The sequence below is a fragment of the Mrakia frigida genome (assembly GCF_051309035.1).
Source record: "Mrakia frigida strain ATCC 22029 unplaced genomic scaffold BDY24scaffold_8, whole genome shotgun sequence".
NCBI lineage: Eukaryota > Fungi > Basidiomycota > Tremellomycetes > Cystofilobasidiales > Mrakiaceae > Mrakia > Mrakia frigida.
Genome location: NW_027481273.1, coordinates 204,599 through 229,053, shown reverse-complemented (window position 1 = coordinate 229,053; position 24,455 = coordinate 204,599). Strand labels below are relative to the sequence as shown.

General features: G+C 55.2%; 13 protein-coding genes across 13 annotated transcripts; 9 read left to right on the top strand and 4 right to left on the bottom strand.

Moving 5' to 3' along the window:
- Positions 1-51: 51 nt before the first annotated feature.
- On the bottom strand, positions 52-362 carry BDY24DRAFT_382511 (uncharacterized protein). The gene has a single exon (XM_076639531.1). It carries the CDS (start codon positions 286-288, stop codon positions 61-63), a length of 228 nt encoding a protein of 75 aa, XP_076498472.1. The 5' UTR covers positions 289-362; the 3' UTR covers positions 52-60.
- Positions 363-728: 366 nt separating this feature from the next.
- On the top strand, positions 729-1,885 carry BDY24DRAFT_382502 (uncharacterized protein). The gene is made up of 4 exons (XM_076639530.1): positions 729-1,108; positions 1,222-1,395; positions 1,506-1,747; positions 1,822-1,885. Exons 1-3 carry the CDS (start codon positions 782-784, stop codon positions 1,686-1,688), a joined length of 684 nt encoding a protein of 227 aa, XP_076498471.1. The 5' UTR covers positions 729-781; the 3' UTR covers positions 1,689-1,747; positions 1,822-1,885.
- A 52-nt stretch (positions 1,886-1,937) lies between these two features.
- On the bottom strand, positions 1,938-2,740 carry BDY24DRAFT_382499 (putative quinol monooxygenase). The gene is made up of 5 exons (XM_076639529.1): positions 2,614-2,740; positions 2,452-2,530; positions 2,295-2,375; positions 2,156-2,205; positions 1,938-2,078 (listed from the first exon to the last, which is right to left on the bottom strand). Exons 1-5 carry the CDS (start codon positions 2,670-2,672, stop codon positions 2,045-2,047), a joined length of 303 nt encoding a protein of 100 aa, XP_076498470.1. The 5' UTR covers positions 2,673-2,740; the 3' UTR covers positions 1,938-2,044.
- A 213-nt stretch (positions 2,741-2,953) lies between these two features.
- Positions 2,954-3,880, top strand: BDY24DRAFT_382498 (uncharacterized protein). The gene is made up of 5 exons (XM_076639528.1): positions 2,954-3,084; positions 3,201-3,281; positions 3,399-3,431; positions 3,513-3,593; positions 3,712-3,880. The coding sequence occupies exons 1-5, from the start codon at positions 3,078-3,080 to the stop codon at positions 3,768-3,770; spliced, it is 261 nt and encodes an 86-aa protein (XP_076498469.1). The 5' UTR covers positions 2,954-3,077; the 3' UTR covers positions 3,771-3,880.
- A 408-nt stretch (positions 3,881-4,288) lies between these two features.
- BDY24DRAFT_382495 (uncharacterized protein) lies at positions 4,289-5,362 on the top strand. Its single transcript, XM_076639527.1, has 4 exons — positions 4,289-4,433; positions 4,525-4,781; positions 4,872-4,937; positions 5,032-5,362. Exons 1-4 carry the CDS (start codon positions 4,329-4,331, stop codon positions 5,189-5,191), a joined length of 588 nt encoding a protein of 195 aa, XP_076498468.1. The 5' UTR covers positions 4,289-4,328; the 3' UTR covers positions 5,192-5,362.
- A 313-nt stretch (positions 5,363-5,675) lies between these two features.
- Positions 5,676-6,688, top strand: BDY24DRAFT_406335 (uncharacterized protein; the record flags this gene model as incomplete). Its single annotated transcript, XM_076642701.1, has 4 exons — positions 5,676-6,106; positions 6,178-6,280; positions 6,366-6,405; positions 6,486-6,688. 4 exons carry the CDS (start codon positions 5,676-5,678, stop codon positions 6,686-6,688), a joined length of 777 nt encoding a protein of 258 aa, XP_076498467.1.
- Positions 6,689-6,905: 217 nt separating this feature from the next.
- On the top strand, positions 6,906-7,767 carry BDY24DRAFT_413448 (uncharacterized protein; the record flags this gene model as incomplete). Its single annotated transcript, XM_076643188.1, has 3 exons — positions 6,906-7,152; positions 7,250-7,360; positions 7,424-7,767. The coding sequence occupies 3 exons, from the start codon at positions 6,906-6,908 to the stop codon at positions 7,765-7,767; spliced, it is 702 nt and encodes a 233-aa protein (XP_076498466.1).
- Positions 7,768-8,018: 251 nt separating this feature from the next.
- Positions 8,019-9,016, top strand: BDY24DRAFT_382492 (uncharacterized protein). Its single transcript, XM_076639526.1, has 2 exons — positions 8,019-8,550; positions 8,661-9,016. The coding sequence occupies exons 1-2, from the start codon at positions 8,062-8,064 to the stop codon at positions 8,850-8,852; spliced, it is 681 nt and encodes a 226-aa protein (XP_076498465.1). The 5' UTR covers positions 8,019-8,061; the 3' UTR covers positions 8,853-9,016.
- A 188-nt stretch (positions 9,017-9,204) lies between these two features.
- On the bottom strand, positions 9,205-11,193 carry CTK2 (Ctk2p; the record flags this gene model as incomplete). Its single annotated transcript, XM_076644126.1, has 7 exons — positions 10,895-11,193; positions 10,720-10,801; positions 10,455-10,634; positions 10,225-10,348; positions 10,085-10,130; positions 9,745-9,977; positions 9,205-9,662 (listed from the first exon to the last, which is right to left on the bottom strand). The coding sequence occupies exons 1-7, from the start codon at positions 11,098-11,100 to the stop codon at positions 9,205-9,207; spliced, it is 1,329 nt and encodes a 442-aa protein (XP_076498464.1). The 5' UTR covers positions 11,101-11,193.
- A 79-nt stretch (positions 11,194-11,272) lies between these two features.
- Positions 11,273-14,536, top strand: BDY24DRAFT_382489 (uncharacterized protein). Its single transcript, XM_076639525.1, has 3 exons — positions 11,273-11,528; positions 11,649-12,714; positions 12,858-14,536. Exons 1-3 carry the CDS (start codon positions 11,500-11,502, stop codon positions 14,472-14,474), a joined length of 2,712 nt encoding a protein of 903 aa, XP_076498463.1. The 5' UTR covers positions 11,273-11,499; the 3' UTR covers positions 14,475-14,536.
- Positions 14,537-14,799: 263 nt separating this feature from the next.
- Positions 14,800-16,370, bottom strand: BDY24DRAFT_338365 (uncharacterized protein; the record flags this gene model as incomplete). The annotated part of the gene is made up of 7 exons (XM_076637328.1): positions 14,800-14,940; positions 15,027-15,149; positions 15,230-15,376; positions 15,468-15,782; positions 15,849-15,902; positions 15,984-16,085; positions 16,200-16,370. Coding segments are annotated over 7 exons (1,053 nt in total), but the record flags the coding sequence as incomplete, so codon positions are not given.
- Positions 16,371-20,380: 4,010 nt separating this feature from the next.
- On the top strand, positions 20,381-23,117 carry CEX1 (COPI-interacting protein CEX1; the record flags this gene model as incomplete). Its single annotated transcript, XM_076637326.1, has 9 exons — positions 20,381-20,515; positions 20,759-20,892; positions 20,983-21,127; positions 21,215-21,447; positions 21,548-21,880; positions 21,984-22,287; positions 22,437-22,511; positions 22,604-22,905; positions 23,006-23,117. The coding sequence occupies 9 exons, from the start codon at positions 20,381-20,383 to the stop codon at positions 23,115-23,117; spliced, it is 1,773 nt and encodes a 590-aa protein (XP_076498461.1).
- BDY24DRAFT_272609 (uncharacterized protein) lies at positions 22,993-24,281 on the top strand. The gene is made up of 3 exons (XM_076636912.1): positions 22,993-23,078; positions 23,180-23,368; positions 23,455-24,281. Exons 1-3 carry the CDS (start codon positions 23,076-23,078, stop codon positions 24,160-24,162), a joined length of 900 nt encoding a protein of 299 aa, XP_076498460.1. The 5' UTR covers positions 22,993-23,075; the 3' UTR covers positions 24,163-24,281.
- The last annotated feature ends 174 nt before the right edge of the window (positions 24,282-24,455 follow it).

Sequence of the window (24,455 nt, the reverse complement as noted above, 5' to 3'; positions counted from 1 at the left end):
TTTGGCTGGAGTAGGAGGTCTTGTTGGAGGAGCTTTGCTCATGAACGGTGAGTCAAACTATCATTCATTGCCATCGTTTCGAGTAGTTCTTTCGAAGGGCGAAACGGAAATGCGACGCGTCGTGCAGGAGCTGACTTCGACGCCTCTGTCCGCTTGCGATTTTCCAGCTCTTGGTGAGTCGAATCGTCTTTTTTCAAAACGGCGCTCCAATTTAGCCTCTACGGAAGTCCTACGAGATGCTCTGGACTCGCACCGAGACTTTGCTGACTCCCCTCCCCTTCCCTTCATGTCATGTGCTCTCGCCTGCAACGTAGATGGTGACGACGAGCAGGAGGCGTACCAAGATGGATACCAGGACGCTCAAGAAGATGGAGGAGACGACGAGTGATAGATGTCGAAGACGCGTCGACGTGTTTTCTTTCTCAACTCGCTCGTTTGCCCAAGACTCCCTCTTTCTGGCTTTTAGATTTTGATTACGCTGTTCCCTTTGCGCTACTCACGATTTCACACACTCTTCACGACCTCAATAATTCATCATAGAGAACTGGGAGCATCAGGGGAGGAGGGGTAAAAGCTCAGCGTCATGGCCCTCCAGCAAAACCCACCTCTTGTCTTCTCCTCCCAAACCACACCCTTCAGATCTCACAGACATGTCTCTTCCTCACGGTGAGTCTATTACCTCGCCATAGTGTTACGCAGCTGCTGACTTCTGTTGTAACTTCGATCTGTCAGGCTGGATCGAAAAGTGAGCTTCCCGTCCTCGAACTTCGGCTCTCTTGCGATGTTGACCTCCCCTCTCCCTCCTCCTCTTCAGATTCGACTCGAACTACAACGCTCCTTTCTGGGTTCATCGGAATACTTCGATGCGAACACTGTGATCGTAGCTGATCAGATCGTTTCTTTCACAGGTCGACACCAACCAGAATCCCCCACTTTCGTCTTGGATCCAGTGAGCTCGACGTCACCTCCTCGTTTTCCCTCGTTTCCTGACACCTTCTCCTCCCTCCCGTTCAGCCCGAACGAAGTGGAGAAGACCTACGCTCCTCCCTCAGGTCCACCTCCAGGTTCTTCTGCTCCTCAAAGCTCTCAGCGAGCTAGCGACCCTTCCGTGCGTCATTTCGACCCCCTCCTCCTCCTTCCTCTCTCCTCTCTTCTTCCTCCCACACTTTGCCCTCAGCTCCTGACGCTTCGGCATTTTTTTCTCGACGGGTGATACAACAGTCAACTTACCACCCTCCTACCAACTCCCCTCCCAAATCCAAAGGAGGGCTCTCGGGGATCATCAGCAGCATCTCATCGGCGGCAAAGGAGCACAAGCTCCAGAAGCAGCAGCAGCAACAACAACAGATGATGTACCAGCAGCAACGGCAGCAACATATGTACCAGCAGCCGATGGTGAGTCAATTTCAGGTCTTCTACGCGACGGAAAGAGACAAGATCGATCTGATCGACGCGTCTCGAGTTTCGTGAAACTGATCTTTCACTCGCTTTTCCTTTCCTTTCAGGGCGGAGGAGGGATGATGGGAGGCATGGGTAGATCTGGAATGATGGGCAGTGGTGGCGGAATGATGGGTGGAGGAGGTCGACGTGGCGGGGGAGGAGGAATGGGAATGATGGCTGGAGGAGCGGGAGCGGGTTTGCTGGGAGGAATGCTGATTGGAGACGGTAAGTCTTCTTGTTTCTGTTAGTTCTTCAAAGCAGAGAAGCTATCTGAGCTCTCTCTTTCTGTTTTTTTTTGCAGCTATGAGTGAGTTCCGAACGGCCTTCGAACGGACGACGCGTCGAGATCCTGATTCATCTTGGTTCTTTCTCTTCTTCCAGATGACAACGACGAGCAAGATGCCTACCAAGACGGATATCAAGACGGGAATCAAGATGATGGGGGAGGAGGGGGGGACGACTTCGGTGGGGACGATGGGGGAGGAGGAGATGAGTGAGGAGGAGACGCGACAAAAGCGTTCGACAGAGAGTTTCACGAGATTTTACACGCTTAACGATCAGTGTTTCGAGCAGATTGAGAACGGGCATCTATCTTGGACGTAACTTAGAGCTTGCTAGAAGCTGAAAGAGTTTCGTAACTGGCAGAAAGAAGGAGGGAGGGAGATGTCGTAGATCAGCTTTCCGTTGCTGCAACCCGACTCATATCAAGACTTACACTTCCACGCTCATAGCAGTAGCGAGAGGCTTCACAACCTTTCCGAATTCCTGGTCAGCGAAAAGAAGAAAGGAGGATAAGCCTCTGAGAAGGGACAGAGGTCCTGAGAATGACGAGCGAAGTAGAGTTGAGAACGAACAGCGTAGTAAGTAGAAGCTTGATGGAAAGCGATAGCCTCCTGGTTGTCATAGTGCTCTACGATTGAGAACTCGAGGGGGTTCTGAGAGAGCAGCGAAGACGTGTGAGCTCGAGCTCGTTCAAGTTCAACCTGGAGTCCTCGTGGAGTGGAAATTCACCTTCGTAGACCTCATGACGTCCCACCTAGTGCATCCTGGGTGTGTCAGATACTCGGCCGAGGCTTCCAGAAGCTTTGCGCTTGAAAGGAGAGAAGAGAGAAGGAAGAAAGAGCAGTGAGCTCGAGCTCCGGGAGGGAAGAACGGGAGAGAGTTTGATCTCACTGCATGACGGCGACTCCTTCCTCCTTGACGGTGATTCGAGCTTGTACGATGAGAGTCATGGCTTGATATGTGAAGAGAAGTGTGCTTCGGAGGGTGTGATGGTAAGAGGGCAAAGAGAGAGAGGAAGCGAAAAGGGAGGGCTGAGTGAGAAGTGGAGGGCGGTTGTGCTCGCATTTGGGCCGGTCGCCGATTTCGCTCTGCTGACGTCTCCGGAAAATTAAGATGGGAGCTTGGATACTATTATTTCGAGCTTCGATGAAACCCTGAGGATCGGAAGGCCAAAATCTGCTGCCGAGAAACAAAGGTCGATCTCCTTGCCTCCCTTGACCTTCGAGTTCCCTCCCACCCACAACCCCCTCCTCCTCCTCACCATCCTTCCCTTTCGATCTTTCAAGACGACTCCTCTACTCAAACCACTCCTCCCTCTTCTCCTTCTAGCCTCCCTCTCGACCGCTGCTTCCAACATGGCTGGTGAGTCCCTATCGCTCTGCCTCGGAGCGAGCCGGGAGGGCCAGCTCGCTTGTTTTAAGAGCAAAGGAAGGACGATGCTGACGGCTCTCTTTTGACTTTCTGGGCTTCGTCTTTAGGCAAGAAATACATCATCACCTTTTCTCAGTCTGCTAAGACTCCAGAGATTGAATCCTTGTACTCTGAGCTTGAATCCCAAGGTGAGCTCAGCCCCATCGCTTCCCTTCGTTCCACCTCTTCTCTTCCCTCCCTCCGTTTCAGTCTCGTGCTCGAACATGACATGCTCACTTCATGAACCTTAACTTTTCGTTCTGCAGGATCTCACATCTCCAAGAAGGCTCACGAGTCTGGTTCGTTCAGAGTCTTTCAGCTTCCTTCCTCCTCCCTTGAGCTCACGTCCCCTTCTGTCCCTCTTCCTTCCCTTTTCTCAGTCATCATGAAGTACTCCGTCGCTACTCTCGAGCCTTCGATGCTCCACAGCCTCAAGTCGAACAACATCATCGAGTCTATCGGTGGGTCTCTTTCCCTCTTCGTCCCGCTTCGCCTTCAGCGGTGACGCTCTTTCACGGTCGAGCTCGTCCTTGACTCTTGTTCCCCGCTCCTCCTCCTTTCTCGCTCTCAAATTCACAGAGGAGGACAAGATGGTCTCCATCTCCCCCATCCCAGGAACTCATTCTGAGCTCTCCTAAACCTGGAGAGCCCTCAGGTCCAGCACTCCTCCTCCACGTGGACGCGGACGCCCTTCTCGTACCTTTGCCCCTTTGCTCTCTTTGACGATTAACTATGACTTTCCATTCAACTTCTGCTATATCCAAGCTCGGGCGAGAGACAGCTGAGGAGATTGTGGCTTGCGATATCTCGATTGAGCGAGGCAGCGACGTGAGCTCGTTCTTCCTTTCGTCCTCCTGCTGCTCCTGTCTACTCGAAACCGCTGATTCTAATTTAGTGTCTATCTTTGGTGTTCAAGATATTCAACCTTGGTCAGCCCGTCCGGACCTGAACTGGAGCTTCAAGATGAATTGAGTCGAAATCGAGTCGACGCGTCGCCTCCTGTTCGTTTCGAACGAGTTCCGAGCACAGTCGCTTTCCCTTCCGGTCGGATCAGGAACGGAGCTAAGGTAGCCAAGACTAGAGAGAAGACAGGTGCGTCCTATCAACTCCGCTTCGTCTTCCCTGTCGATTCGATTCTTTTCAAAGCTCGCCTCAAACAGCCACTCCCTCTTCTCCCTCCCTTGTCCTTCTCCAGCATGCCTCCTCCCACTCGAGCAGATCTCTACGGCTACTCCCTCTCCCAGTTCAGCGCTGAACGTCTCTCTCGACTTCTCCTCGCTACTACTCCTAACCTCACCGAGGTCAGTTCCGTTTCTTCTTTTCCTCCGTCTCGATCTCACTCGGTCCCGCTGACCTCCTTCCCTTTCCTTTCCTTGTCTTCTCGCTTCGCAGAAGCTGGACTCTGTATTTCCAGCTGGTACCTATTTTGGGAACCAGCCTCAGCTCCCTTTCCTCATCAGCCTCGTTCGAGCGAGGTTCCCTGGCGAACCTTCCCCCGTGCTCGACAAGGTCTGGCTCAAGGACGGTATTGAGGCTGATGTTGCGGCGAGGATGTACGACTATTTCCAAGTTGAGAGGAGGAAGGACCTGGAGACGTTGGAGGCGAGAGGGGAAGGGGAGTTGAGGGAAGGTAGAGAGAACGTTGAGCTGTGAGTCTTCCTGTTTCCTCCTGTCCTTTCCTTTCTCCTCTTTCCCTAGCGACGGCGGCTGAATCGATTTTGCTTCTGAGTCCTGTTTAGTCTCCGACTCATCCAAGAGTTGAACTGCCTCGTCAAGACTTCGGACGCGTCGCGAGCTGAAGAAGCGTGCGTTTCTCGTTGTCTTTTCCCTCCCTTCAGTACTCAGTACCTTTTCGATCTCCTGTTCTGAACCTTCTTCTCTCTTCCTTCTTTCCATCAGCGCAAAGCTCTCGGCTTTGATCTGGACTCTTCAACAGAGGGTCGACCAGCTCTCCCCCTCTCCTCGATCTCGATTTCAGGCCGCCTCGACCGTTCTTCCTCTCGCCAGCACCTCCGACTGGACCGATCTTTCTAACGAGCTCTCTGAAGCTGTTGCTTGAGTTGGTGTTCAGGGCCTCCAGGCCCCAGGGGCGGCAAGAGTGTGAGGCGGGAGGGGGGAGAGGATCGACGGCGACCTGAAACAATCCCGTTTCTCGGTTTCCTTTTGTCTATGCAACGAGACGTTTCTGACGAGAAGTGCGCTCTCATAAAAAAACAGAGTGAGCGAGAGAATAGAGTCTCGGAAAGAGGAGACAAGAAGAGGAAATTGAGGTCGGGAAGCGAAGCCGTCAATCCGACGCGTCGATGCGTTGCTGGTCTATAGTAGGTACGCCTGAATCCCCCTCGAAGCGCATATCAGCAGTCGATTATCCCCGATATCTTTCTTTCAGCGTCGCGCTTCGCGTTGTGCGAAAATGTTTTCTTTAATGAGCTCGCTTTCGCCATTAAGGCGAGCTCAAGGCGTCAGTCAGCCCTCCTCTTCCCTCTTCTTTCCCTTTCCTCCTTCAACCTCAACCTCGACTCCCCACAACCCAAGCTCAAACTATGCTCGTCTCTCATCCATCAAGCTCCCTGCTTTCGTCGTCGTCACGGAGGAACAACACCGTCGCAGCGACTTCTCCCCTCCTCCTCGTCGAAGCTCCCATACCTCCTCCCTCTCCCTCGACTCTTACCTCATCCCAAAACCACACCCCAAACCCTCCCTCTGACCCTCACAACGTCCCTTCTCTCACGACTCTTCCCTCGGAACCCATTCTCTACATCCCTATCCTTTCCGGCCTACCGACGAAATCGAGCTCATCAAACGCCTCGGCCGTTCTCCCTCAGGGGTCAGTCGATCTCGCTTCTCTGAGTCTTCACCGAGCTCTTCACGGTTTCAAACCACTGGACGATAACTACGCCGAGACCTCTTACGACGGAGCTTTCAACTGGGAGGATCTGAGGTTGGACAGAGAGCTGGAGAGGGAGTGGTACTGGTGAGCTTCCTCGTTTGTTTTTGTTCTTTCTGATGCGGAGGACTGACCTTCCCTCCCCTTTCCTTTTCCAGCGTCGTGTTCCGGTCAAAGAGGAACAAGAAGTCAAGAGAGAACGATCAGAAGCTCTACGAAGCTGATGCGAAAGCTCATCGGGAGGCGATTACTGCTGGAGGAGTGAGTCCCTCGAGTCAGGACTCATATTTTGGGTCTTCTCTTTTCGAAAGCTGACCTACGTTTGGATACTTTTTCTGCTGATCAGCTTCTAATGTACTGGTATGGAGTTCCCTCTCCGACCACAGGTGAGTCAGACTCTACTCTTTCTGGTTCTTTCGACCTCGGTCTCACGCGTCGCGTCGTTTCTTTTTCTTTTTCGTTGCAGGCACCAACCTCGCCACCTGCATCTGGCAAAGCAGAACGGCTGCAAGAGCTGCTATTGGAGGTCCAGAGCACATCAAAGCTATGCGACTCGCTGCTGTTAGCTATGACTTCTATAGGCTCGAGCGATACGTTTTGCGGAAGACGAAGGGGGAGGACGGAGTGAAGGTGGAAGAGTACGTCGAGGGAACGGAGGTTGGCTGGTGAGAAGTCTCTCTCTTCATTTCTATGTAGACGATTGTGCTTGTTTCTTATTCTATAGATGGTCGGTTCCTACCAAGTGACTCACCACGGCTCCCGGACTCTGTCCGTTTCAGCTCCTTGTTTTGATTTGAGCTTCAGCCCTCTCCGTTTCCCCTTTGATTTGTTTTCGAGGATTTGGACGTCTCTTCCCTCCCAACCACCACAGTCTCCTCGCCAAAAAATGCTCCTTCCTACTCTTCTCGCCTCTCTCCTTCTCCTCCCTTTCCTCTTCGTCTCGTCGGATGCGAAGCACGACTCCCTTCGACCTCTTCATCGTTCGGGATCGACCTCCTCCCCTCGACTTGTCGTTCGACAGGACGAGGAATCGACCTGCCCAGATTGCCTCACGATCACCGACATCGGAGAGGTCTGTCTAGCTGCTCTCCCTGCTGGGACTTTGGAGACTGAGGATGGTCTTCCTCCTAGGAGTGAGTTCGAGAAAAAAAGGGGGCTGGATGAAACGGAGAGGTTCGTTCGTCGTTGTATTTCTCTCCTGACTTTACCTTTCTCTCTCATTTTGGATAGACGACTGCTTCTGCACCCAAGAGCTCTTCGACCTCTCGGACTCGTGTGGAGCATGCCTCAAAACCGAGGGATCTGTTCAAGCGGGAACCGATTATCTAGTCGAGTTCGACGGTGAGCGGACCTCTCCGCAACGAAAAATGCAGCTGACCGGTCGTTTTCCCCCTTATTCTACAGCCTTCCGATCGGCTTGCATCTCAGCTGGATTCGCTATCACTCCCAGCACCCAGAGTGAGGAGACCGAGGTCGTCGCGTCAACAACGTCGTCGGGCATCGAGGACGCTTCCTCCGCTACAGAGGAAGCTATTAACACTAGTGGAGCAGCTTCGACTCAAGCCATCTCTCCCTCTACCACGGCAGCCGTTCAGAAGACCTCCGCTACCTCCAAAGCAGCTCAGTCCTCAGCGTCGAAGAGCGCCGTCCCGTCTGCTTCAAGCACCGGAGGAGCTCAGGGACGAGCTATGGTCCACGGAGGGTTGGTTGGTGTGATGGGATTGGTGTTCGCCGGCTTGGCTCTCTAGTCTAGCTTAGCAGATCATGGCTCGAAAGAAGAACGGTTCGAAGAAAGAGAAAAGTAAAACGCGTCGTATCGAGCTTCCCTCTTTTCAGCCCGCTTGCCTTCTTTTCCTACTCCAACCTCCTCCATCTCACTTCATAAGACCTGGGAGAAATCTTCCTCATCCTCATCTTGGAAAAACTTTCCCCTGACCAGCCAGGATCAAACAGAGGCGTCTTTCGAAACGTCTCTCCTTTGTTTTTCGGAACGTCGACTCGCATGGTTCCATCTTCCTTCCCTCTTCCCTCCAACCACAACGATGCTCCCCTTCACCCTTCTTCTCTCCCTCCCCCTCTTGGCTCTCGCCTCCCGGAACCCGTCCATCTCCCCTCCACCCTCGCACCAGCTGAAGCTCGTCGCCCGTCAGGACCCCTCGGGCGTTCCCGCCGGCTGCATCGACTTCTACAACCTCGTCGACTCCTGCACCTCTGCGCTGCCAGAGGAGGAACTGGAGAGTCTGTTGAGCGAGGATGAGCCACCCGCTAGTGAGTCGCCGTCGTCTGGAACATGCTTTCTCCCAGAACATGCTCTTTTTCTTTCGAGAACGAAGAACGAAATCAAAGAAGGTAAGCTCGAGCTCACACCCTTCTCCTTCCCTCTCCCCTTTGCCTTCCCCCGTTCTTTTCTACAGACTCATGCTTCTGCTCCCAATCCTTCTTCACCTCCGGCTCTACCTGCGGAAGCGCCCTCTCTACAACCTCAACTCCAAGTGGGATGGATCCTGCTTTGTTCATCTCTCAGCTTGATCGTTCGTTCCCTCTTCCCGTCCCAACCAAACACTTTCTCTCCCTCTCTTCCCTTCTTCAACACCCACCCACTGACCTCCTCGCCTCCCTGTTTCGACGTTCGTTTTCCCAGAATTCGAACAAACCTGCCTCACCGCTGGCTTCCCCCTCCTCACGACCGAAACGGACTCAGGACTCATCCCCATCCCCACCGTCACGCGTTCCCTCGACGACGGAGTGGACGATACGAGCTCAACGAGCGAACCGTTGTTTTCGATTCAGATGCAAGCGGCTTCGATCTCCCAGCCTTGGAACACGATCGTGACCGAGACGACGAGTGAGGGGAGTGTCGGAGGGAGCGGGACGACGACGCGTTTGAGTAGTGCGAGTGCGGGGAGGAGTTCGAGTGCTACTAGGAGTGCTAGTGCTAGTGCAACGAGTTCTGTGGGAGCGGGAGGGTCTACTGGTGATGCTGGGAGAAGGGTCGGAGGAGCTGGATTGGGTTTGTTGGGAGTGGTGTTGGGAGGAGCGGGATTTGTTTTGCTCGTCTAGCTCCTTGATCTCAAAAATGGTTCCTCTTCACTACATGATGCTTGAAAAGCTCGAATCTGCTAGCTTTCCAGTAATTCTTCGACAAACGAAGAGAGCACTAAAGGACTCGTAACGCGTCTACTCAATCAATCGAACAAGAACCTCGTGCTCCCCTCTCCAACCTCCCTTCTCCCTCCCTCCCCACCCCAAACATCCTTCGAAGCCTTCTTCCCAACCTTCACTCCATATCCTACACTCGGATCGCTCTTCCTCTTCCCGCCAACTACCTCTTCCTCCTCAGCCTTCCTCTTCCCTCCGGCCGTTGCGTTGGCGTTCCCCTTCCTCCCCGCCGCCTTCTGATGCAGCTCGATCTTCAGCTGCGTCAGATCCGAAGCTTGAAACTTTCCCCAGAGCGGGGTACAGAGTTGAGCGGCAGCTGCGTTAGTTGCGTTGATGGAACTTGAGGGGTTGGAGGAGGAGGAGAGGGAGAGGTCTGGGTCTGAGATCGGGGATTGGTGTGGGTTGGAGGAGGAAGAGGTGATGGAGGGTGGAGAGAGATCCGAGAGAACGAAGATGAAGAGGTCGAGGAGGGAGTGGGTGATGGCTGTCGAAACGGAAGATAAAACCGAAAACGAGTCAGCACGACGCGTCTCCCTCCCTCTTCCCCTTCCGTCGCTGAAGCTCACCTTCCAACCCTCCCACCTCTCCCTTGAACCTCCCTTCCCAACCTCCTTTACTCCCCAATACTTCACTCAGCGCCACACACCCGGCTCGCTCTGTCCCCACAGGATCGATGGATTCCTCTGCTGAGTCTGGAGCGGGGAGCTGGGAGGTTAAGGATCCGAGGAGGGAGGCGAGGTAGATGGAGGCGAGAGCGACGGTGTGAGGAGGGTGGAGGAGAGGAGCGAGCGTTCGATTGCTGAGGAACGAAGGAGAGGGAGAAGCAGGAGGGTCAGGATGGGCTGGGAAGAGAAGAGTCTGAGGTGAAGGCCTGAGAAGGGAAAGGTTTAGGGAAGAAAGACGAACGAGTCGACAGATATACGCCATGCTGATTGGGCTACTTGTTTACTGGCTGCGCAGAGAAGAACGAACACAAAGAAGGGCGTGAGGCGTGGGTTTGAGCGCGACGAGGAACGAAACGAGAGGAGAAGGACACGAGAACGAACCTCCGAGCGCTTTCGCAAACTTGACGACGTAGGAGAAAGGCATGTGGACCTTGAAGTTAAAGCAGACCGTTTCGAGGAGTAACCTCTCGATGGATAAGAGTTTGAGACGATCTTGTTCGAGGAGCTAAAGAGGGAACCGACGAGATATGAGCTCGACTCGTTCCTTCCTTCCTGCGTTTTCGTTGTGACTCGAACGAAACGAAGCAAGAAGAGGGATGTTGGCTGCTCACCGCCGGATCTATATCTCCTTCTCCCACCACGCCAGTTCCCATGCCTCCTCCAGCGGGACCTTTGCCCTTGTTCGCTTTCTCCGGGAAGCGAATCGAGTAGGAAGCGAGGAGGATGTCTCTGGGTTTCTTGAGGGTGTCGTGCATCTTGCAGGCCACGTAGAGGGAGGAGACGATGACGTCCTGAGGAGGCAAGAAACGGGAATAGATGTGAGTTGAGAGAAAGAAGAGCGGGAACGAGGACGAGAAGGAGGAACGTCGAACGAACGTGATAGACAAAATCCTTGAGAGCAAAGAAGAGATGGAACCGATGGAACAGAGTTTGAGCGGTTGCAATCGTACGACGGGGACTATTGACGAAAAACAACAACAAAGAGTCAGTGGAGGCAGGAGGAACGAAGGAGAAGGGGAAGTCAAGCTCAACGGCAAGATTGGGAACTCACAAGCCCAACCTTCCTCCTACACTCTCTGCGAATCCACAAGCTGTCTGTCTAGCCTTCTCTTCCGCTTTGGCTGTAAGTTTTCCTCGCTGCTTCTCGGTCATCAAGAGCACTTCTTGCTCCGTGAAGTAGGCGTGATGGCGTTTGACGAGAGAAGGAGGAGGACCGGCAGGGATCGAGGAGGTCGAGGCGTGGGAGGAGGAGTGCATCGTTGAGAAGGGAGAAGTTGGTGGTTAACGCGGAGGCCAAGAGCGAAGGAAGGGAAGGATTTCTGGCTAAAAGGAGCGGATGGACGATGGGAGGAAGGGAAGGAGAAGGACAAGCGACTCGAAAGTGAGCTTCATGACTTTTCGCTCCGAGCTCCTCCCTCCTTCTTCCTTCAATCCATCACCTCCCCTCCTCTCCCTATTCTCCTTTCTCCTTCTTCGACCGGTCTCTCGTGCTCCTAGGACCATCTGGATTGTCCTCCCCGCTTTTCAAAAGCTTCCATCTCCCTCCCGCCGGTCCCATCGAGCTCTCTCTTGAAAGAGGTCGACGTCCTTCCTCTTTTTCCCTTCGACCCTCCCTCCCTCCTTCACTCCTCCCAAGGACCCGTATAGACCATCGCCATGGCCGACTCCCTTGCCAGCAGTTCCTTGTATGTATACCAACTCGTCAATCGCTCCATCACGTCGAAGGATCATCAGAAACGAAGACTTTGAAAGCTGACCTCTCCTTCCTTCCCTTCCTCCTTCCTCCTGCCCTTCCCCCCTCCCAGCGCCAACCTCCTCCGACGATCCAAATTCGCTTCCTACTCTCCTCACATCGGACAAGTCTACACCTCTCCTCTCGCTCAATCCAAGAACGGAGACTGGGGGATCAAAGCGAGCGTTCGCTCAGGCCTTCGAAACCTCGCCATCCCAGAGATCGACTCCGTCCTCGGTCTCCCCGTCTGGAAATCAGCAGAGAAGTCAGCTCGGTTCATTCGTCAGTGGGGAGGAGAAGGAATCGTCGCTAGGATCGTCCCTCAGGAAGGAATCCACTCGTGGTCCACGTCCGGAGGAGCAGAGATGGATCCTTGGGGAGCTCAGGCAGGTCGGATCACTCAGGCCAACCAGGTTATCGACCGTCTCTACTCGGACAAGTCTTACGACCAGTTCGTTCAGGAACGATTCTCCCACCTCACCAAACACCACTACCTCCTCCACGACTTCTACCTCGACCTCCTCGTCAAGTCCAAGTTTGTCGATTGCTCTCCCCTCGCAGACGACGAACGACCTCCCCTCACCACCGCTCTCCAACTCTCCTCCCCCGATCAACGCATAGACTCCTCCGAACTCGCCGAGGAGGATCTTCTCGCCGCCTACTACTACCTCCTCAACGACTCGGAAGTCGTCAAATCCGAGTGGAACGCTCTCGCCGACGTCGCTCTGGAAGGACAGGACCTCGTCGTCGCTCACCAGCAGATCAAGACCAAAGCCTCCATTCTCACCGAATGGGCTCGAATCGGAACCGAGCTTCAGAACCTCAGGAAGCCCTACGGAGCGTGGAGGGAGGCAGCAGAGAGCCTCGCTCAGAAGGCTGGATCTGCGACCGAGTTTGCGAGGATTCAAGCCAAGGCTGTTTTCGCCGCTCAACCTCAGATGGTCGCTCAGTTGAGGACGCCGGAGGGAAGGCAGCAGGCGGAGGTTCAGTGGAAGGGAGAGTGGGAGATGTTGAAGGGTCTGGCGGAGAAGAAGGGGATGTCGGTGGCCGAGTGGAAGTCGGGAGGAGATTCGTGGGACTTCGAGTTGAGGAACCTGAGGGCTTTGGAGAAGGCGAAGGCTGAGTTCATGGAGTCGTCGGTGAGTCTACAGCTTCCTCTCCTCGGTGCCAGCTCATCGGCTGCTTTTTTCTGGTAGTGGTTTGATGGGGAAACGACGTTGGCTGACGACCTTTTCGCCTCTCCTCTCACCTCACCTCTTCCCCTCGATCTCCTCCTTCACAGGTCTCCTCGGAAGCTTCCACCTCTTCATCACCACCACCTTCTTCCTCCACCTCCCTCGATCAACAGTGGGAAGCCCTCGTCGACTACTCCTTCTCCCACCAATTCCCCATCTCGAACTGGCGAGGCGCCGTCGACGCTCTCGCTGCTACCAACATCGACGCGTCCCAATCCGCTCTGGACGCCTTCCTCTTCAAGAAGGCTCTCGCCGTCTACCCCGACTGGATCCTCACCGAGGATCTCCCTGGACAGGAGAACCCCGAGGACTGGCAGGCTACCCTCGCCGAACGAGTTCAGGCCGTCAAGGAGCACGGAGAAGCTATCTACCAGTCGCCCGAGGTCCAAGAGGAGTGGAAGCTCGTCGTCGAACAGTTGGAGAAGGACGGGAAGTCGTTGGAAGAGTACGCGTTCGAGAACGATTGGAGAGCCGTCGTCGAAATCGAGGATTCAGCACTGGAGCACGGACCCGTCGCCAAACCCATCTCGTCCAACTTCGGAGTGGATCGAGGAAGTCTCCTCAAGGGAGCTCCCGACGTCGAGAGCATGCCGGACGAGGATTTCCACATCTATCTCGAATCGGTCAAGCGACTTCAACCAGCCTACCGTCGTCACCTCTCGGACGCGTTCAACACGATGCGAGAACAACGACATCGTCAACTCTCTGGACTCCCTTCGGACGATTCCTTTTCTCCTCTCTCAGGTCGAACCCACGCCGTCTACGGACTCGCCAAGGCCTCAGGTCTCTCCCCTCGCGAACAAGCCGCCGCCTTCCTCGACGAAGCTCATCAATCCTCCCCCCACTCCAAAACCCTCCACCGTCGAAAGACCATCACCTCCATCCGTCACCCAACAGGAGGTCTCCAGTACTCCCTCCCTACCAAGATCGAAGTCAACCAAGTCGCCGACACCACGCCAGGACTCCACCTCGGTCAAGTCTACGTCGATTCCGACGTCCCAGGCGTCCCCAACAGCCGAGCTCAACTCTCCGTCGTCGGAGGAGTCATCGTCGGAGAATCCGAACGAGGGCGAACCGCTCGTCTGGACAAGATCGATCTCGGACTCGGAATGGACGGAGACTGGAGGAACACCAACCTCGAGCCCGTCAACCGAGACGCAGGTCACTACGAGTTCCGAATCGGATCCGCCTCCATCAACACCCCTCCTAACGTCGTCGCCCCAGGAGGTCAACGAGCCCCACCTCGTCTGGATATCTCCACCATCAACAAGGGTCCCTTCTTCAAAGAACAAACCCTCGCTCCTCTCCGAGCCAACGCCATCCCGGACTTCAACTCCCCGCCGAGACACATGAGGAAGCTCGATTCGACCAACCCCGAATGGCCGAAGCATAGGGTCTCGGCGCTGAGAGCGAACGAGAGGAAGTCGTTGAGGATCGGGAGTGTAGAGTGGGTGGCGGCGAAGCCGAGGATGGGATTCAACGGGAGTGGGATGGGTGGAGGAGGAGGAGGGTACGGAGGGGAGTTCAGTAACTTCAGGAGGAGTGTGAGTGGAGCGAGGACGAGTGGGGCAGGGGGAGGAGGAGGATCGATTGGGATGAGCAGGAGCAGGAGTGGGGAGTCGACGAGGAGGTTGTTGGAGAGTTTGCAGGCGAAGAAGGAGTAGTTTAGTTGAGTTCCGGCGTAGTAGATCTTTGGCAGCTTTTGATTAAAGGTTTTCACGTATAACTCGTTTGAAAATTCTACGAAGTGGTGGAAAGAGAAGGAGAAGGAGAAGCTGAGGAAGGAAGGAGAGCTCAGGGACCTCGAGCTCGTCTCCTCTGGCCGCCTCGAGCTTCCCAGGGAACGGGAGGTATCGTAAAATCATCAAACAAACAAAGGAACGAAGTGTGGATACGGGTAGCGTGACTATGATTATGCGAGAGAAAGAGAAAAGAAGAGGAACAGAGAAAAAAATGCAAACAAGAAGGTCCGTCGTCGTCCTCCTCTCTTCAACCCGACCTCGGTGCTACTCCAAGAGGCAAGAACGTCTCGTCGACGAGCATAGCCTTCGACCACTCTCCCTGAGCGAGATGCTCCTCCGCTTGAACGAGCGAGAGGACGTTCATGTGCGAAGGGGTTCGACCTCCGTTCTGTTTTCGAAGACGAAAAAACGACGAGAAGTCAGTACGAGGGAAGAGGCGAAAGGCCGGTAGCGAAAAAAAAGAAGGAAACGTACGATGTGATCCTCGTCAAGATATCGGAAGTAAGGCTTGAGGTCTGCTGGGACTTTGGAGGGAAGGACGAGAGCGTGAACAGGAGGGTTGAAGGGACGCGAGGCTCGGATGGAGCGGGAGATTCTCTGAAGGACCGACGAAGGGTAAGAGCAACGGATCAGTTTGGTTTAGAGGCTGACAGAATGCGAAGGAGTGAGAAACGAACCTCAGCAACATGCAAGGCGAGTCGAAGATCGTGCCTTCGTCCTCTTGCGTCCTCGGCCACGACGACGAAAAGCTCGAACGAAAGGAGGAGGATCTTCACGCCTGATCCGAAGACATTTCCACCTGAAAAGGAATCCATTTCGAGCACCTAGAATGATCGTCGAAGGCAAAAGTACAACAACGTCAGCGTCAGCGTCAACCCAAAGCCAGCGAGCGCGACAAAGAGTTGCAAAACTCACCTTGCCCTCCTCGACACTCCATCCCCTCATCTCGTCCTCCTTCAGCCCAGCCCTCCACTTCCAATGATGTGCCCTCGAACCCTCTCCCTCCTCCTCTTCTCCGAAGCACATCCAGAACAGCTCATCCTCGGCCGTCTTCTCCCCGCCCTCCTCAAGTTCAATGACCTCTCCCGAAGGAGATCCTTTTGCCAGAAGAGCAGCGTATTGACGACCGGCGGATCTTTCGGAGCGGAGAGTCCCTCGAGCGTGGTAGAGGAAGACTTGGGAGAGGACGGTAAGGACGAGAGGGTGGCGAGAGGTGAGGGAGGAGGGGAGCTGGAGACGTAAGAAGTGAGTTATCAGCGAGCTGGAACGAGGATCGAGACTCGATGGTGAACTCACAAGGTCAACCTCGTCGACGAAGAAGGAACCTTGTCGCTGTTGGACCGTGTAGAGCTGGTGAAACGAACGAACGGAAATGGAGTCAGTCGGAGGAACGACGACGCGTCGGACGAACGCAGGGAACGAAAGACTTACCGACGTGTTGTCAGAAGAGAAATGATCTCTCTCTCCCTGTCGAATCACCAACGTCCCTCCCAGAACCCCCATCAACTCCTCGATCTCCTCTCCCTGCTTCACCTCGATCTGTTCCAAAACAAACCCAAACCGAAAACAGGTGTCAGCTCTCTCTTCCTCTTTTCCCATTTTTGCTCCCGGGCGCTTCCCTCCCCATCCTGCTCAAAGACTGGAAACACTCACCACCCCAACACTCAACCTCTTCGCAATCTCCTCCATCTTCTTCCACCGCTTCCCTCCAAACTCCACCTTCCTCCCGACCCAAGCCCAAACCTTCGAGCTCACCAACCCCGTCTCCTTGCTCTTCGACCGATGCACAACAGCGAGGAGTTCGGACTCGTAGAAGATCCACGGCGTTTTGGACGTGGCCGTGGGGAGGGTGGTGGTTTGAGGGGAGGAGTTGGAGATGGAGAGGATTTCGAGGGAGAGGGTGAGGGAGGATGATGTTCCTGCTGCTGCTGGGGTGGGCTTGGGAGCGAGAAGGGCTTTGAGGGAGATTTGGGGGAGGGGAGGATCTGAAGACAACGAGAACGAGACGACGAGACGGAGGTAGGGGTGAGTTGAGAAAACAACGAAAGACGACACGTCGACAAGGAAAGCAAGACTCACCGAAGACTCGCGTCTTCTTCCTGACCTCCTTGGCCTCAATCTCTTTCACCTCCTCGACCTTCTTCTCCTTCTTTTTCTCGACCTCAACCACCACCATCCCAGGCAAAGCCCTCCCTCCAAACGTCCCCTTCGGCCCCCTCCTCTCCTCCTTCTTCCCCTCCTCCTTCTTCTGCTCAACCTTCTCCTGCCCACCATACGAGCTCAACGGTCTCGCCGTCACTGCAACCCCCGCAGTCGAAGGTTGATCTCCCCAAACCGACCTTCTTTGAGAAACCGGAGTACCGGTCGAGAACTCTCGTTTGTTGGGAGACGGGGGAGGAGAAGGGGTGGCGGCGGGAGTAGAAGCGAGGATGGGAGTAGGCGTGGGTTCGGGTTTGGTTGGGGAAGGAGGAGGAGGGGCGGAGGAGTCGATGGTGGGGTTGAGGGCAGAGACGGGTCGTTGAGGCTCGACGGGCACGGGGATGGGTTTGGATGAGGGAGAACCAGCAGGAGTGAGAGAAGATCGGTTCTTGGGTTTGGGTTTCCTAGCTCTGTCTCGAGTGGGCTGGTGACCGAGAAAAAAAACGAACCCGAAACCCCAACGCGTCAAAGGTCAGCCTTGTTCCTCTCCTTCGTTTTTTTTTTTTCCCTTGCTTCTTCGACAAATCAGAGACCAAAAGGACAACTCACATGGAACAACCCTCCCCCACCGCTCGGACTCGTCGTCAACTTCTCTTCCTCCCCAACTCGAGGAGGAGCCTCAGCAACCTCGACTCCCACTCCCGATCCCGTCGTCGACCCTCGACTCTCCTTCCTGACTCTCACCGGCGTCGCACTGGACTTCAACCCTCCCCCTCCTCCGAAAGCGGGCTTGACTGGTGACTCTGGCTGTTCGGCGACCTTGGTCGTCGTTGAAGAAGAAGAAGTGAAGTTGAACGCTCGTTTCGTAGGCGAAGCCGCTGTCGTCTCGTCCTCCTCCTTGGTGCTGCTCGACGGGAACTCGACCTTCGATCTCGTCGCCTCGAGTTTCGAAGGCGATCCAGGTCTCGCAGGAGCTACCATCGTCGTTGTAGGTTGGAAGAACCCCTTCTTGATGGGCGAACTCGGTCGTTCGACGAACCTCGATTTGGAGGGCGACGGAGGAGGAACCATCTCCTTGACGTCCTTCTTCTCGCCTGCGACGGCTGCAGCGACCATCCCTGGCAAGCCAACTCCTTTGACGTACTTCCTCTCCGGTTGGAAGGACTTGGGTTCGGAGTCGACGTGCTCGAGGTATCGTCTCGAGGAGGAGAGTTCTGGGGAGAGAGCTAGTCCTGGGAGACCGATTCCTTGATTCGTGGGAGGTTTGATTGGGGAGGGAGGTCGTGGGATGATGGCCGCTGTGGTTAATGTGGGAGGTGCGTTGGAAGAGGGGACGACGAATGCTGAGTAGGGGTTCGAGAGAGGAGGAGAGGCGAGACCGTTCGAGTGGGAGTGAGAGTCCGACGTCGAGCTGGTGATGCTGGTTGTAGTTCGACGAGGAGGAGGTTGGACTCGATGGGTGATGGTACTCGTTGGACTTGGAGACTTGGAAGCTTTGGAAGGGAAGGGAGTGGTGCTGGAGCGAGCGGCTTGAGGAAGGACGGGTACGGTCGTGGACGACGAGGAGGAGGACGGGAACGAGACTGCTGGTCCTCCTCCTCCGAAGTGTCGACGACTTGCTGGTTCGGTCACGATGGGAGAAGCCGTCTCGACGCTCTTGACGAAGTTCCTGACGCTCACTCGAGGAGATCCTGGGACCTGAGGGATGATCGGCGACGAGGACGACGAGGGTTCCTGAGTTTGTTTCGAGGCGAAGAGTTTGCCTGTCGTTCGAACTCGAAGGGGTTGCTGCTCCCTCCCTTCCCCCTCCTTGACGAGACTGTTGATGGTAGGTAGTCGTCCGACGGACGCGGCAGGCCGATGTCGAGATGCTGCAGTGCTGAAGGGAGGAGGAGGCTGAGAGGGGATCTGGCTGATGGAAGCGGATGTTTGGTGTCGACGCGTTGGTCGAAGGACGGGGAAGGCGTCCGTTGCTGATGAAGTAGGAGGAAGGAAGGGTTGAGCTGTAGCCGTCGAAGTGGAAGTGTAGGTTGTTGTCGAAGGGGTTGACGAGAGACTTGGGGTTCTCTGAAGCGACCGAGGGAATCCTCCCGATCCGTTCGAGCTCAACTTCGGCGTCGACTTCCCTCCTGATCCACTTCCATTCCACTCTCCTCCTGCTCCCAACGTAGGTGTCCCGAACTCGCTGATCCCTGCCAATCCTCCGTGATCTCCTTCCTCCCTGAGACGACTCTTCCGGAGCTGCTCCTCGACGATCCCTCGACCTTTGAGACGCGTCAGGGATGCCGTGGGACTCTTCTCCAGGTTCGAAGAAGGAGCGAAGGCCTGAGAAGGAGGAGCGGTTGATCCGCTGAGGACTGGAGGTGCTGGGGTTGGAGTTGGGATGGGTCTGAGGAGGAGGGAAGCGGAGGAAGTGGTGGTTGGGCTGGTTGAGGAGTTGTGGAACGAGGGTTTGGAACGATGCTGTTGGTGGGAGGAGGGAGAGGTTGAAGGAGGGACTGGTGCAGTTGATGATCGTTGAGAGGTGAAAGCGAAGGGTCGAAGGGTTGATGCTGAGGTCGAGGTGGAGGAGGAAGTGGGAGGGTTGCTGAGCTTGGTTGAAGTTGGAGGAGGAACGCGGTCGGAGGGAAGGGTTGAGCTCGTGCTCGGTTTCTGCTGGTATCCTCCTACTTTGACTGGCGAGAGAGGTTTCGACGGCGAGGCTCCTACTGTTGAAGACGATGTCGTTGAAGCGTTCCACCTCGAAGGAGCTCTCGCAACCTCCTGTTCCTTGTGAACCCCTCCTCCCGTTCTCGCTCCTCCTCCTCCTCCCTCTGCTAATGCTGGCAAACCGACTCCTCCACCAGCGTGAGTCGAAGTCCCGATCCTCCCGTCTCCTCCAGCGGGTGCTCTAGTGAGTCGAGGACCATGTTCCGAGCTTCCCATCATTGTGGCGAGGGAGGAAGGAGGAGGAGGGTGACGGGCTGAAGAGGAGGAAGAAGGGACGAGGTTGTTGACTCGTGAGGAACCGTTCGAACGAGGAGTAGAGCTCGAAGGAAGAGAAGGGATCGAAGGAGAGGAGGTTGGAGGATCTGAAAGAGCAAAAGAAGAGCGAAGTGAGCATGGGTTTGGAGCATGTTCCTGGCGAGGCGAACAGAGAAGAGCGGAAGATGAAGGGAAGGGAGGGAGAGAGAGAGAGAGTCGAGCTCACCTTGAAATCTATACGACATCCCTGGGGATCTGAATCCACTCTTTCTCTGTTCTCTAGCCTTTCTAGCTGCAGCGATATCCTAAGAGAAGGTGGTGGTTGAAAGGTGAAGGGCGAAAATGAGCTCTCCTGTTCCCTTAAGAGACGCTCGGACCTCGAGATGGGCGGACGGACGAACCTGCTCTAGTCTCTCGTTCTCTTCCCTCTCTATCCTCTCGCTCTCCTCTTGTTGCTGAGAAATCTTGAGCGTCCACGAGGCTAGGTCAGAGACCATGCTGGTTGAAAATCTTGAGGGATGCTGGATGGCGGTTGGGAGGGAACAGAGAAGAGAGGGGGAGGAAGAGGAGTTCCCTCTCCTGTTGAGCTTCGTCTCGAAGGGTGAAATCAAGAACTCGACGCGTCCTTCTTCGCTCCCTCAAACCACCAGCATCGAATTTTCCCTCTCAGGATCCTTCGCTCTTCTACTCTTCTCTCCCTTCTCGAATCGACCACCTTCTAAAAGATGGAGTACTTTCGCTCTCTGGGTACTTCTCTCCTTCAACAATCCGGTGTCGTCCTTCCCTTCGCTCTTGGAGAACGAGTCACTTCCTTCGACAGGGAAGGAACCATATGGACGCTATGGGACGCAGTGAAAAGGGTGAGTGCATGGATCTTCTCATTCTCTGTCTCCGAGGTCGTCAGAGGGTCTGTTGTAAAAGGAGGAGGAGAGGAGAACAAGGAAGGAAGCTCGGGGGAGGGAGGGAGCTCATCGTTTCCCCTCCTTCCTTCCATCCCTGAAGCTCTCCTTCTCCGACGGCACTTTGTTGAACTCTTGTTCCACTTCGAGAGCATGTATGCTGACCTTCTTTCTTTGCTCCCTTCCCTTAATTTTCCCCTCCAGGACGACTCTACGCCGATCTCTGTCTTCTCGTTTGACGCCAGCACTCCCTTCGCTGGACGACCCGACCGTCGTACCTTCCTTCCTATAGCCAAGAACGCTCTCAAGAAGATCAGATCAACTCGTCACCCAGATATGTACGTCCGAATGACATTCCCGAAGAAGCGACTTCTCGAACTCATCTCTCTCTCTCTCTCTCTTCCTTCCCTCCTCCTCGTTTCCATCAGTCTCAAGTTCATCGACGCCCACGAAACAGAATCCACCATCTACATCGCAACAGAACGAGTCAAACCTCTATGCTCTATTCTCTCAGACGCTACTTCAGTCAAGCTCGAAGAAGAATACATCATGTGGGGGCTGCAGAAGATCACCGTGAGCTCGTCGAACTCTCTCAGCCTCCTCGCTCGTTCCCTTTCACGTCGAGCTCACCTCCTTCCCTCCCCTTCACCTCTGCTGTAGACCGCCCTCTCTTTCCTCAACACCCAAGCCGTCTCCGTCCACGGTCTCGTTCGACCTTCCTCCATCTTCGTCACGGAATCTGGAGAATGGCGTCTAGGAGGTCTCGACCTTCTCTCCTCGACTCGGCCGACCGAGCTCGAAACAGGTGTCCTTTGGTCGATGGGTGGTCTCGTAGCAGGGAAGGAAGGTGTTTCGCCTGAGGTTAACAAGGAGGGTTGGAGTATACTCAAGACGTGAGTCCATCCATACCTTCAGAAACCGGAGCTGAGCGAAGAACCATCGAAGCTCATCACCACCGGCCACCTCCCTTCGTTTCCTTTCGTCTCGAAACAGCTTGGATCCTTCGTCCCACGACGCCTACACCCTCGGACTCCTCATCCACAAACTCTTCAACCCAACCCACCCAGCACCACCTACTTCCCAACCACCTCATCCACCTCCTCAACCTTCCTCGAGAGGAGCCATCCCTCCATCCATCTTCCCTCAGTTCAAACGCATGCTCAACCCGAACCCGAAAACGCGTCTCACCGCGTCTGGCTTCCTGGGAGAGGGAGGAGAACCCGATAGTCGACGGGGTTACTTTGCTGGGAATCGATTCGTTTGGGTTGGGGAAGGACTGGAAGGTTGGGCGTTGCGAGGGGAAGGCGAGAGGGCTGAGTTGCTGAAGTGAGTCGAGCGCCGCGTCTTCGTCTCTCTCCCTCGATTCTTTCCTTCAACCTATTGCTCCCAAACTGACACTCCGTCCTCGTTCGCTCGGTCCTCATTTCAGGAACATCCAATCCACCACCCCACCCTTCCCACCCGCCTTTTTGACCCACAAAGTCCTCCCCTCCCTCCTCCACTCCCTCACCCTCCCTTCCCAAACCTCCTCCGCCTCCGCTCTCCTCCCGCTCGTCCTCCGCCTCGGGAACCTCGTCCCACCGCAGGACTACGTGAAACTGGTGTTGGATCCGGTGGTCAAGCTGTATCAGAGTCCCGATCGAGGGACGAGGATGGCGTTGCTGGAAGGGTTGGGAGAGTACGAGGGCAAGATGGATAACAAGTGTGTACAGGAGAGGGTTTGGCCTCATTTGGTGAGTTGTTGGGATCAGGTGGAGAGGGTGTGGGAGGGAGTGGTTGGGGAAGAAGTTGGCGAGGGGAGGGAGGGAAAGGAGAGCGGAAGAGAGGGAGAACGAGACGCGTCGAGCTGACTTCGAGTCCTTTCGTTCGTCGCTTTGGTAAGATCACCGGTTTCGCCGATACCGTTCCAGTCATCCGAGAAGCCACTGTCAAAGCCATCCCTCTCATCGCTCCCAAAGTTCGTCCTTCTCCCTCCCTGCCCTCTCTCTCCCTCCTCCTCCTCCCCAAACTCACCTCCTCCCTCCCTCCCTCTCCTCCTCCTCCCACCAGCTCTCCGACCGTCTGCTCAACAACGACCTCCTCCGCCTCCTCGCCAAAATGCAAACCGACCCCGAACCCTCCATCCGAACCAACACCTGCATCCTCCTCGGTCGGCTAGCCAAGAACCTGGGTCCCAACACGAAACGCAAGGTGCTCGTGCCAGCGTTTGCGAGGAGTTTGAAGGATTCGTTCGTGCATGCGAGGGTGGCGGGTCTGATGGCGTTCATGGCGACGGTGGAGGTTTACGAGAAGGAGGATTTGGCGGGGAGGGTGATTCCGGTTTGTAGTGGGGCGTTGGTGGATGGGGAGAAGTGAGTTCGAATCTTGGGAGTTGTAGACGCGTCCAGCGCGGTTCGAGCCCTTGGATTGAGCTGACCTTTCTTCTTCTTCGTCTGTTCTTCGTGCTTCCAGGCTCGTTCGAGATCAGGCTTTCATCGCTGTGAACCTGTTCGTTCAACGGCTGGAGAAACTCGTCGCTTCGATGGTGAGTCTTTCGTCTCCGCTCCTCCTCAGCCTCGTTTAACGCGCTTCGTTTCCTCTCTTCTCTTGCTGACTCGTCTCGACATTTTTCTTTCCTTCCTCCAGCCCGAATCAGCTCAACCCAACGGTCCTCAAGTCATGACAGGAGTCAGTCAAATGGCTCCCAACGCTCCTACAACTCAAGCTCAAGCTCAGGCTGCGAACGGAAACAGCAACGGACAAGTTCCAGCCATCAGTTCAGCGAGTGGAGCAGCTGGAGCTCTTGCTGGTTGGGCGTTCGCTTCGCTGGGAAAGGTGAGTCTTCTCTCCCTCTCGACTCAAGTCTCGTTCGTCGTTTCGATTTGTCGAACTGACTTTCGTTTCGTCTTCGTTCTCAAAAGCAACTCGCCTCCGCCGACCTCCAATCCACCATGTCCGAACAACCCATCCCTGGCTCCTTCGGCTCAGCCCCTCCTCCTCACCCCTCCAACAACGCCTTCAGCAACAACCACACCTCCTCCTACTCCTCTCAACCTCCCCAATCTTCTTCCAAACCAGCAGCGTCCATGCGTCTCTCCTCCTCCTCCAACCCCCACTCTTCTTTCGGCGGATCAAGCTTCCGGAAACCTTACCCCACCAACAACTCAGCCATCGACGATATCCTTCAGGACGAAGCAGCAGCAGAGGAAGAAGACTCGGTCGCGGACGCGTGGGGAGCCGATCTCATCGACGTCGAAGCGGACGGGGACGACTGGGGAGGATTCGAAGAAGCTCCGGTGCCGCTGTACCCTACTCCTCCGACTTACCCTACGCCTGCTCCTCCTCCTCCTCCTCCGGTATCGGCTCCTACACCAGTCGTCAAGAAGGTCGTGGCGAAACCGAAACCGAAACCGAAAACGACTCCTGCTCCCGCTCCCGCTCCCGCTCCTAAACCCGTCGCAGCTCCTCCTCCTCCTCCTCCGCCGACACCGCCTCCGAGAGTGGAGACTCCTGAGCCTCCGGCGGTGAACTTGTCGAGTTTATCGAAGGAGGAGAAGGAGGCGGAGATGGTGAGGAGGAGGGAGGAGAGGAAGGCGAGGATCGCTGGGTTGAAGAAGGCGAAGGCTTAGATTAGATAGCTTTCTAGTCTAGGAGTACAATCGACTCTTCTTTCTTTTCATTTACGTTTGCTCCCGTTGCCGAGCGTGTGCTATCTTGATGGACGAGGGAGTATCAACTCTGACGAGCCGGATCGAATCCACGTCGAGTCGTTTTGAAAGCAAGACTTCTCTTTTCTCTCTCGAGATTTTTTGATCGAAGGACAGAAGAGCATTTAAACCTGACGTCAAGGTAGACTAAATGGAAAAGACTAACGAAGAGAGGAACCCCCAAAAAAAGAGAACCCAGCAAGAGAGAAGAAAGC

What these genes read in the sequence shown, in the direction of transcription:
- BDY24DRAFT_382499 (XM_076639529.1), bottom strand. Translation starts at nt 2,672, where the DNA reads ATGACTCTCATCGTACAAGCTCGAATCACCGTCAAGGAGGAAGGAGTC. An exon ending in GAAGGAGTCGCCGTCATGCA is followed by an intron (nt 2,531 to 2,613) that starts GTGAGATCAAAC and finishes TCTCCTTTCAAG; the next exon opens with CGCAAAGCTTCTGGAAGCCT. An exon ending in ACGTCATGAGGTCTACGAAG is followed by an intron (nt 2,376 to 2,451) that starts GTGAATTTCCAC and finishes CTGCTCTCTCAG; the next exon opens with AACCCCCTCGAGTTCTCAAT.
- BDY24DRAFT_382511 (XM_076639531.1), bottom strand. Translation starts at nt 288, where the DNA reads ATGAAGGGAAGGGGAGGGGAGTCAGCAAAGTCTCGGTGCGAGTCCAGA.
- BDY24DRAFT_272609 (XM_076636912.1), top strand. An exon ending in CGTTCGCTTCGCTGGGAAAG is followed by an intron (nt 23,369 to 23,454) that starts GTGAGTCTTCTC and finishes CGTTCTCAAAAG; the next exon opens with CAACTCGCCTCCGCCGACCT.
- BDY24DRAFT_382492 (XM_076639526.1), top strand. Translation starts at nt 8,062, where the DNA reads ATGCTCCCCTTCACCCTTCTTCTCTCCCTCCCCCTCTTGGCTCTCGCC. An exon ending in GTTCATCTCTCAGCTTGATC is followed by an intron (nt 8,551 to 8,660) that starts GTTCGTTCCCTC and finishes TCGTTTTCCCAG; the next exon opens with AATTCGAACAAACCTGCCTC.
- BDY24DRAFT_382498 (XM_076639528.1), top strand. An exon ending in CTCTGAGCTTGAATCCCAAG is followed by an intron (nt 3,282 to 3,398) that starts GTGAGCTCAGCC and finishes TTCGTTCTGCAG; the next exon opens with GATCTCACATCTCCAAGAAG. An exon ending in CAAGAAGGCTCACGAGTCTG is followed by an intron (nt 3,432 to 3,512) that starts GTTCGTTCAGAG and finishes CCCTTTTCTCAG; the next exon opens with TCATCATGAAGTACTCCGTC.
- BDY24DRAFT_382489 (XM_076639525.1), top strand. Translation starts at nt 11,500, where the DNA reads ATGGCCGACTCCCTTGCCAGCAGTTCCTT. An exon ending in TCCCTTGCCAGCAGTTCCTT is followed by an intron (nt 11,529 to 11,648) that starts GTATGTATACCA and finishes CCCCCCTCCCAG; the next exon opens with CGCCAACCTCCTCCGACGAT. An exon ending in CTGAGTTCATGGAGTCGTCG is followed by an intron (nt 12,715 to 12,857) that starts GTGAGTCTACAG and finishes CCTCCTTCACAG; the next exon opens with GTCTCCTCGGAAGCTTCCAC.
- BDY24DRAFT_382502 (XM_076639530.1), top strand. Translation starts at nt 782, where the DNA reads ATGTTGACCTCCCCTCTCCCTCCTCCTCTTCAGATTCGACTCGAACTA. An exon ending in AGCGAGCTAGCGACCCTTCC is followed by an intron (nt 1,109 to 1,221) that starts GTGCGTCATTTC and finishes GTGATACAACAG; the next exon opens with TCAACTTACCACCCTCCTAC. An exon ending in ATATGTACCAGCAGCCGATG is followed by an intron (nt 1,396 to 1,505) that starts GTGAGTCAATTT and finishes CTTTCCTTTCAG; the next exon opens with GGCGGAGGAGGGATGATGGG.
- BDY24DRAFT_382495 (XM_076639527.1), top strand. Translation starts at nt 4,329, where the DNA reads ATGCCTCCTCCCACTCGAGCAGATCTCTACGGCTACTCCCTCTCCCAG. An exon ending in CTACTCCTAACCTCACCGAG is followed by an intron (nt 4,434 to 4,524) that starts GTCAGTTCCGTT and finishes CTCGCTTCGCAG; the next exon opens with AAGCTGGACTCTGTATTTCC. An exon ending in GCGTCGCGAGCTGAAGAAGC is followed by an intron (nt 4,938 to 5,031) that starts GTGCGTTTCTCG and finishes TCTTTCCATCAG; the next exon opens with CGCAAAGCTCTCGGCTTTGA.